At 41.2% G+C, this 10,728-nt stretch overlaps 1 protein-coding gene across 1 annotated transcript; it reads left to right on the top strand.

Moving 5' to 3' along the window:
* The first annotated feature begins 3,668 nt into the window (after nucleotides 1-3,668).
* Nucleotides 3,669-4,541, top strand: LOC137286755 (uncharacterized). The gene has a single exon (XM_067818735.1). The coding sequence runs from the start codon at nucleotides 3,669-3,671 to the stop codon at nucleotides 4,539-4,541; it is 873 nt and encodes a 290-aa protein (XP_067674836.1).
* The last annotated feature ends 6,187 nt before the right edge of the window (nucleotides 4,542-10,728 follow it).

Below are 10,728 nucleotides of genomic sequence, written 5' to 3'. Positions count from 1 at the left end.
ATACCACAAATTAGGCCAAAGGAATCTAGAAAACATTTGCCACATGTTTTGTTAGATCCATTTATGATCAAAATGGCGGCCTCATCAAAGGCTCAGCAAAACTAATATCAAACTGGAACCGTGTCAGCTTCTAAAGAATTCCCTATCTGGGATTTAAGTTGTAAATATATGACTAATCAGAAAGACGCTATGGTACATTGTATATGTTACAGTCAGGTTGTGCAATCAGTCATTTCGTAAAATGACTAAGAGGGCCAGCCATTTTGCGTCATTTTGACACTTTGACACTTGCAGTGTCGAAAGCAGCCACACCAGACAATAACTGTGTACTGGTTGTTGTTACACTAAATGACATGAAATGGCTCGCCCTCTTAGTTATTTCACGAAATGACCGGCATTTTTAGTCATTTCACGAAATGACTGGTTTCACAATCTGACTGTAACATGTGGTAACCGATTTCACAATGTGCATCAGTGTATGAAGTAATGACAAAGAGTGAGGGTCCATCCACCCTAAGCATATGACTGGTGTGACAATAGGGGATAAGGGGGCAATTCACCTAGACACAACTAACCTAAGCAGGATATAGGATTAGAATTCGAACTTTCTCATTCATTGGAACAGTTGTCCTACCAAAATCAGCATTAAACATGACATTTGGAACACAGTTATACCTCAATGATCAGTTTCATCTGAAGTCCCTGAATGCACTGTAGCTAGACACAAAACCACTGTGCCGACGTTGCACTGGTCATAGTGCAGTAAATAGATCATTAGCGTGAAACGTCTTATAGGAATTTACCTTGGAAAAGATAAGAGTCTCTCATAATAGTGTCATGGCGAATGAATATTGTTTTTATATAACAATAATAGGTTGCCGTCTCTTAATGAGATCGTCGGGGCGGCGTGGTAGCCCTATGGTTAAAGCATTGGCTTGTCATGTCGGAGGCCACGTTTCGATCCATTCCTAATGTCTCCCGCCACAATATTGCTGGAATATTGCTAAAGGCGGCGTAAAACCCAACTCGCTCACACACTAAAGAGTTTGCTTGCTTCTGAGAAATACAACTTTCCTCCAACGACACCTTAGACAATGACGTATTTGTTTCCCTGGTATCGAAAGACACGCTCATACAACAATAGTCTTTGAAAAACGTCGTCTGGACCAAACAACCCAGTGGTTGATGCCATGAGCATCGATCTACGTATTCAGGGAACGATGAAATGAAGCTTTCGATCGATTATACACTTACAATGCATAATACTTTCTGAAGACGAATCTTTCGTGAATTTCTGCACCGAACTGATCATATTTCGACACAATTTAAATGTGGGTATTTCATTGCTGAAGTCAAATCCATACCCTGTCGCGATACATATGGAAGTTTAAGTATCGTAGTATCGCTTGAGTTAAAAGTGTAAATGAAGGCGCTTCTTTATATGCATTCATTGAGCAAAATTTCAGCTATATGGCGACGGCATGTAAATAATCAAGAGTAAGACCAGACAATTCGGTGATCAATAGCATGAGCATCGACCTTCGCATTTTGGAACCAATGACGTGTCAACCAATTCAACGAGCCCTACTTCTCAATCGCGTTAGTCGCCTCTTACGACAAGCATAGTCGCCTTTTGTTGGAAGCATGGGTTGCAGACGACATATTCGACCCCTGAAGACATATTCTACACGGGTCTCCTCCCTGGTGGAGGCACCTTGGTTCAGGTCCCAAGGTGGGCACACTTGCGTAGCACTCTTAGACGAGGTTTCTAGATCCACATTGTGTCAGTTCACCCAGCTGTAAAATGGGTGCCCGTGGGCATGTGCTGGTACTGTGAGTGTTCAGTTCATTGTGTCTACGAGACAGCATAGCTGTATGATCCCCAGTGAGCTGAAGAAGCATTGGGAAGTATGATAGCGTCCTTTGACTGGAGGTTAGTAATGTACATTGTGCCATGAGCAAGCAATGTGCCTGGATATGAGCTCCATATAAGCGGACTATTACTATATTACCATTATAACTAACTTCATTCCCCTTCCCTCTCTGCTACCCTCTGACCTCCGCTGAACCAAATACCCACATGTACAATGCCCCTGACAGGTTATACCCATTAAATGAGCTGATTGCCAGCTTGGGTGCCCAGTGGGGTTGAGTGGCTCCTTCCAAGGGGAGTTATGAATCATGATAAAAAACACGGGTCTTGTAGAGTGTCTAACCTGTGTAAAGCTGCACAGCGCACTGTAGCTAAGGTTCAGAGGAAAATTGAGTTATGAGCTAATTAGTTAAAGCCGCTTTTAGCAGTATTCCGCTTACATCACGTCGTTAGATCAATGTAGGAGGGCTCAAACTTTACCATTATGATGAAAGAAACGTGGTGGCGACAAACCTAGAAACGAACTTATAGCAAACCAGGATCCGAAACAAAACTCATAGGTTTCATAGGTGTGCTCAAGGGACGCAACTCTACACCGCGAATAGCTGCAACTTAGACGACTGGATCACATGTCATTATGATACATAGTCTTGCTCTCTCCAGTCAGCTTTCACACAGGTTGGAAACCAGCGCACAATCATCATGTGGGATTCTGGATTTACAACAGTTGCCTTATTTCTGGTTGGCACCCGTGAACAGCCACCTCCTCTTGGTGGGTGCTGGGTAACGCTAAGAGCTGTTCAAACCCCCGTGTGGACCCGGGTCAAATAGGTCCATAGCACCCCATTGCTGGTCGCAAGGAGCGACCGAATTGGGCAACCTGTTTGCCGTGGGTTGCGTCCCGTGTCGGTGGAGGACGGTTGTCTGGTGGTTGAGGGCAGTAGGAGCCTGGAGCCGTGTTCCTGTTGCTCAACACACCACTTTGGCCCTTACTTCACCTAGACGGGTGGTAGAATCGGCCCGATTCTATCAATCGGCTGGTCACGCCATGCCCTGTGCATAGCAATTTTGTTTTGCACATTTATCTTATTGGGTATTGGTCATCTTGATTTCTAGTACAGAAATGATTGTAACATAAATTTGCCTCGAGTCCTGTGCCAGAAGGCGGTGGCTCATGGGCCAATCTGGCATTATTGACCTCCGGGTTCTACTTGTCATCAGGTAAATGTCTAGGGCGGAACCAGCCTTACTTTCACTCTGTTTGACTATTGTAGCTACCTGTGTCTCTTTTGCTGGAGTATAGCATCCCTGTAACCCTGGTGCTTGTAGGTGGCTTCCACTTCGACACCGTCCTTGTTGACACTCCATGGTGGGTGGGGAGCAGGGATGTTGAATCTTTTTCCATATCATGGCAACCTTACAATACACTGGTTCACGATCGAAAAGTAAAAGAAGGCATCTAGAAACAGAAATCATTTCATCTGATGATGACAGTGTCTCACAGGATAATGCTGACTCATGGCCGCGGTTTCTGGTGGTCAATGGAATTAATGATACACCCCTTAAGATTAATCCTTTTGTTGTTTCTAAAGCTGTTAAAGGGATTTGTGGAGATGTTAAGAACGTATCGCGTTTACGAAATGGATCCCTGCTGGTTGAATGTTCAAGACGTCAACAGTCTATCAATTTACTCAAAGCAAGCCATTTTGGAACCACTGAAATTTCTGTCTCGGTACACAAATCTCTAAATTCTTGTAGAGGTGTAATCCGTGATCGCACTAGATGTCTGTCTGACATGTCCGAGGATGAGATAGCGATAGAGCTGAAGTCTCAAGGAGTAACATCTGTGAAGAGATTTACTAGGAAGGAGCAAGACAGGATTGTTCAAACGACAACATATCTCCTTACATTTGCCTTACCAAAAGTACCATCATCAATTAAGGCTGGTTATTTCAACATTGAAGTCGATGTGTACATACCGACTCCACTCCGTTGTTATAACTGTCAGAAGTTTGGACACGGGGCCAGGTCCTGCACTAAATCTCCAACATGCTGTCGTTGCAGCAAAACTCATGAAAGTATGGATACCTGTACAGACGATATCAAGTGTGCTAACTGCAACGGTGACCACTTCTCTTCTTCAAAATCCTGTCCATTCTTTCAGAAGCAATCCCAGATTATCAAACTGAAGTATACAAATAATATTTCTTTTTCAGAGGCAATAAAATTACTGACAACTCAGACTCACCCAATTCAGTCAGCTTCTCACTCTTACTCTGCTGCTGTTACCTCTTCACAGAGCAAAGTTGACAGAGCATGTCAGACAGACATCTGCTGGGTCACTGATAAGCAATCAGTGACTCCTGAAGGCAACAAGTCATCAACATCAGCTTCACAGACTGTTCTTCAATCTGGACCTCAGCTTGCTCGAGGGCCCGAAACAGTGGAAAACTCACAAAATAGTGTAAAACTTACTAACAAGGAAAAGAAACAATCAAAGAAGAAAGGATCTAGGACCCTCAAACATGTAGAGGTCCCTTCCCCATTAACATCCCCTGTAGAGGTTCATAACAACTTTGAACCTCTAGACATGGAAGTCACTCCTTCTCCGACAACTCAGCGGAGAGGATCTTCCTCGAGATCACGATCTCCAGTTCAGCCTCCATGAGCTGTTCTTTCGATATCCTTCAGTGGAACTGTAGAGGCCTTAAAAACAGTTTCAATGATTTGCAACTATTAATTCAAGACTTCAAGCCAGCAGCATTATGTTTGCAAGAAACATATCTAAAACCCACGGATAACTTTGATATCAGACAATATGATTCATACCACTGTTTCTCACCTCCCGGTAATAAAGCTACAGGGGGATCTTCTATCTTGGTGAAGCAGGGAACTATCCACAGTCTTGTTCCTCTCACTACCCCTCTTCAGGCAGTTGCGGTTCGTGTTACTCTGCATATTGTTATTACCTTGTGTTCATTGTATATTCAGCCATCATCGACTCTGCAGCAATCCGATCATCAGATCCTTTATGACCAACTCCCAAAACCTTGTATTATCATGGGGGACTTAAATGGTCATAACCCACTTTGGGGTAGCAGTAACACCAATGGGAAAGGAAAGATTCTTGAGGATTTCTTCACGAATACTGATTTATGTATTTTCAATGATAATTCTCATACATATCTTCATCCCGCGACAGGTTCGTACTCCTCTCTTGATTTATCTGTTGCTGATTCCAGTTTATACAATGAATTTGAATGGTCAGTCCACGATGATCTTTGTGGAAGTGACCATTTTCCCACTATACTTTCAGCCATAAACCCCAGTGACGCTGCACCATTGTCTAGATGGAACTTTAACAAGGCAGATTGGTCTTTATTCGAGACCTTATGCACTAACAGACTAAAACCAGAATTCTTTCTCAATGTGTCTGATCCTATTCAGATGTTTTCTGATGAATTAAACATGATTGCCGATGATTGTATTCCCAAGTCCTCTATGGTTCCACATATTCGGAAGCCATGGTTTACTATTGACTGTAAACAGGCTAGAAGGGCTAGAAAAAAGGCGGAAAAATATTTTCGTCGACATCCAACCGTCCATAACTTAAACCAGTTTAAAATCTCAAACGCCAAGGCTCGTCGTACATTTCAACAAAGTAAACGACAGTCATGGCGAAATTATGTTTCTAGAATTAACTCACGAACACCTATTTCTAAGGTATGGAATATGGTGAAGAAGATAAAAGGTAAAGGTTCCAAATGTAGTGTGCACCATCTTAAGGAGGGTGACACTCTTTTAACTGAAAAAGCTGATATTGCTAACAAACTAGGTGAAACGTTAGCTAAACAATCCTCCTCATCAAATTATTCACCGACTTTTCAGAAATTTAAAAACCATCAAGAAAAAAAGAATATTAATTTTAATTCAGATAATGGGGAGGATTATAATGAATTATTTTCTATTCATGAGCTCATTGCTGCTCTTGGACAAGCTCATGACACTGCTTCAGGCCCCGATAATATTCATTATCAGCTTCTTAAACATCTCCCTGAATCGTGTTTACAAACATTATTGAATATCTTTGACAGTATCTGGACTTCTGGTAATTTCCCACCATCTTGGCGAAATGCTATAATCATTCCTATTCCTAAACCTGGCCGGGATCATACCGATCCATCTAATTACAGACCAATTTCTTTAACGAGTTGTGTCTGTAAAACCATGGAGCGTATGGTAAACAATCGATTAACATGGTTTCTTGAAACTAACAACCTTATCACAAATATTCAGTGTGGATTCAGGAAGAATCGTAGTACCATTGATCATTTGGTACGTTTAGAATCCTTTGTAAAAAATGCATTTATAAATAAGCAGCATGCTGTATCGATCTTTTTTGATCTCGAGAAAGCATACGATACCACCTGGAAGCATGGCATTTTAAAGGATTTACATGATTTCGGTTTAAGGGGTCGTTTACCTCTTTTTATAGCGCAGTTTTTACAAGGCAGACAATTTCAAGTCCGAGTAGGTTCTACCCTGTCTGATCATTACAATCAGGATCAGGGTGTTCCGCAAGGCAGCATTTTGTCTGTGACCTTATTTAGTATCAAGATCAACAGTTTATCCAAGGTTTTAAACGATTCAAAAGATGGATCACTTTTCGTGGATGATTTTAATATTTCCTGTCGCGGTAAGAATATGCATACTATTGAACGGCAAATGCAAGTATGTTTAAACAAAATAAATAAATGGTGTCTTGAGAATGGTTTGAAGTTTTCTAAGACAAAAACTAATTGCATCCATTTCTGCCGTAAGTATAAACCACATAAGGACCCAGAATTATTTTTAAATGGCACTCCTATCAAAGTCGTTAAGGAGGCCAAGTTCTTAGGTTTGATTTTCGACTCTCATTTAACTTTTCTTCCGCATATCAAATCCTTGAAAACTAAATGTCTGAAGGCACTTGATCTATTGAAAGTTGTGTCAAACTCAAAATGGGGAGGGGATCAAGCTACTCTCCTGCACCTATACCGTTCACTTGTCCGTTCGAAGCTTGATTATGGCTCCATCATTTATGGTGGAGCCTGTAACAGCAATCTAAAACTCCTTGATTCTATCCACCACCAAGGTCTGAGACTTTGTCTTGGGTCGTTCCGAACTTCTCCTATTGACAGTCTCTATGTCGAAGCCGACGAACCATCTCTTACACAGCGCCGTATCAAATTAGCTTTACAATATATTACAAAACTATACTCTAACGAATCCAACCCTGCTTTTAACTGTGTTTTCGATCCTCTTTATGAGCATTTATACAACAAAAAGCCTCCTCTTGTTCCGCCTCTTGGGCACAGAATTAAACCATTTATTTCTGCTGCCGGCATTGAGCTGAAAAGTATAGCGCCTTCTCGTCTTCTTTCTTCTCCTCCTTGGCAATTAGTGAGGCCACAGGTTGACCTCACCTTAACAAAGTTAAAAAAATCAGACACAAACGAATTACAATATAAACAAGGGTTTATGCAATTAAAAAATAATTATAGTACATACAAATCCTTATTTACAGATGAGTCCAAGGATGGTGGCACAGTTGCTTGTGCCACTGTCATTGGATCCAGGACAATATCTTCTCGATTACCTGATAACAGCTCCATTTTCACTGCAGAAGCAAACGCAATATTAACGGGTCTTCAATATATTCAAAGACATCCTAATCATGTACAGTATATAATTTTTTCTGACTCTCTTTCTTGCCTTCAGGCTATTAAAAATTGTCTTGTAAACATCCACTTTTAATTGACATAATTGAATTGTATAATGATCTTGCAACTGGCCAGTGCAACATCGTCTTTTGTTGGTTACCCAGCCATGTAGGTATTTCTGGGAATGCAATGGCCGATCTTGCTGCTAAGGCTGCACTCAACAAATCTGTGACACCACTTCTTATTCCATACTCTGACTATAAAGCTAGCATTAGAACTTACATTCGTGATCTGATGCAAAAGAAGTGGGATACCCAAGTGGGAATAAATAAATTACATGCCATAAAACCTTATATTGGTTACACTTCCTTAGGCTGTCAGTCCAGATTTGAAGAGGTCATTCTGCGACGGTGTCGCATTGGCCATACGCGTTACACCCACAGTTATTTACTAAAAGGCGATGATCCTCCGTTTTGTATCCCTTGTGATGAGAGAACCACGGTCAAGCATATCCTGCTTGACTGTGTTGAATTCTCCATCATAAGGGATAACTATTTCAATGTCAAAACAATGAAGGATCTTTTTAGCACAGTTAGTACTCATTTAATTCTTGGATTTTTAAAAGAAATTGATTTTCTTATTGAATTGTAATTGATATGTTCTGTAGATAGTTGTATTTTAATGATTGGTAGTTTAAATTAGTAACTTAGATTGTTAGTGGCGATACCCTCAAAGGGGGTTGAAGTATTGTAAAATTATTGTCCTCCTGAGAGGGTACGTAAGTCCAATACTCTCATAGTCAATTTAAATCTACTACTAGTTTTTAATCGTAGAATATTTGTTGTTTTAAGTCATAGCTAAATTTCAGGATAATCGCCAATAGCTGAAGAGATGGTGTAAATCCAACTAGGGTTCATGCAGGTAGCAGAAGTAATGTAAGTCCCCATGGACCTTAGTATGGTGATCTACCTTCAGTTGTTGGCGATCTATAGCCCCGGTTTTATGTTGCATTGTCTTCTTTAATTCCAATGTTTTAACTTTCAATGCTAGTTTTATGTTCTGTGATACTCTAGTGTTTTTACTGTCCTTCGCTGACAGGTTTTACTTTTTCTCTTTTCTCATCCTAACATTACTATAACTTATATTGTTCTCGTCACGATATGGCTGCAATATTGCCGATGTGACGTTAAATGTTAACTCACTCACTCACTTATTTCTGGTCGTGGTGCTGACAGTGTTATGACTGTCAATGCGGCGGGCAAATGGACTTCCCCTTGGCCCCCCTCTCCTTCCGTTCCAGGGGAACGCCCTGTCAATGGAGACTGATTCCCGTGTTTTGTTTAAGAACCTTCGACAGAAGTATGGCGATATTTTCAGTCTGTATGTCTTCCACAAACCTGTCATCGTCCTCAATGCCTACAACGTCCTTAAAGAAGCCATAATCAAGAACACCGATGTCTTCTCCGACAGGCCACACACATTTTTGACTGATTTCTTCGCAAGGAGAAAAGGAGCGTTTTCTTCAAATTTTAGCTGAAGTAAAGGTGTTTTAAGAGTGGCTCTAACCATTGGACCATGACGGGCACGACAGCCATAATGAAAACGTTAATAGTGCCAATAACCGTCATTGCTAAAACCATCGTCAAATCAGGTACATTGTAAGCAGTTTGTGTTTGGTTGTGTCATTTACCTTTTTGTACTGCATTGTTGGTGAAAGTGAAAATTTGTGTGTACACGAACACAGATAAGGTGCATTCAATTTTTGCTAGATGTAGGTATTGCAAAAACCGAATTCCATATAGTAGGTTTACAGAGGGCATCTGAACGAAAAAACGAGTGTTTAACGGCACGATGTCACGCTTTTTCGATAGTATTTTGGTCTATGCTATATACATTTGATACAAGCTTCCTACTGATGCAATAAAAGACTCATTATCCCTGCAACTTGCCTAAACTCGAGACTTGCTGTGTATGGAATTTAAACGATCGTAGCACTATACAGCTGACCCACGTCGTACCTTGGCTGCAACATACAACTGACCCACTTCATACCTTGGCAGCAACATACAACTGACCCATGTCATACCTTGGCAGCACTATACAGCTGACCTATGTCATACCTTGGCAGCACTATACAGCTGACCCACTTCATACTTTGGCAGCAACACACAGCTGACCCATACCGTGCCTTGGCAGCAACATACAGTTGACCCACTTAATACCTTCGCAGCACTATACCGCTGACCCATGTCATACCTTGTTGGTACAATACAGCTCACTAATGTCATACCTTTCCAGCATTATATACCTGAACAATGTTATACCCAGTTATACAAAGAAATTACAATGATGGTATGAAACAGCGTGGCAATACAAATGCAATATAACTTAATATAATAGAATTGACTGTGGCTACAAAGATGTTGATGGTAAGATTCACGTCGCTGCAATATGTGAGTATGTGAGTTGGCAAAGACCAGATTCAGATCCCCCTCCAGTTCCTCTGACATCACTGGTATATTCCAGAGTAGGCCCAGAACCTTACTCTACAATCCTTTCTCCCAGTCTTAATATAGTAACCAGGTCACCGCCGTCCTGAAATGAGTCTTAACAGAAACAACGTGATTCACATACAACACTGTTCTACAAATGTCTCCAATATACATACATACAGTGCCATTTATGCTACGGCATAGGGTTGAATTCTATTTCACTATATTTTGCAAACAGGAGTAGTCGCATCTTCCGGGGACTTGTGGCATGAACAAAGGCGCTTTGCTCTCAACATTTTGCGAGAGTTTGGGGCTGGAAGAACGATCATGGAGGACAAAATACACGAGGAAATTGCACACTTTGTCTTAGCCCTGGAGAAACAGACAGGCCAAGGTTTCCACATAGAGCGTTTAGCGCAGAATGCCGTTCCATTGTCTGTTCCATTGTCTTTGGCAAACGTTTTGAATATACCGACCCTGTCTTCGTCAAGTTACTGAAAGCACTGGATGTATATATACATGTATGATTTTATCCCATTTTCTTTGAGTGAGTTACTTATAAACGCTACATAGCGTATGCAACAGACCTGTATGCACATACATAAGTACATGCACATACGCTCCTTTCATAGAGTGGCATGGACACACACACACACACACA

Source organism: Haliotis asinina, chromosome 6 (genome assembly GCF_037392515.1).
Source record: "Haliotis asinina isolate JCU_RB_2024 chromosome 6, JCU_Hal_asi_v2, whole genome shotgun sequence".
Taxonomy (NCBI): domain Eukaryota; kingdom Metazoa; phylum Mollusca; class Gastropoda; order Lepetellida; family Haliotidae; genus Haliotis; species Haliotis asinina.
This window is presented reverse-complemented; position numbering and strand designations above follow the sequence as displayed.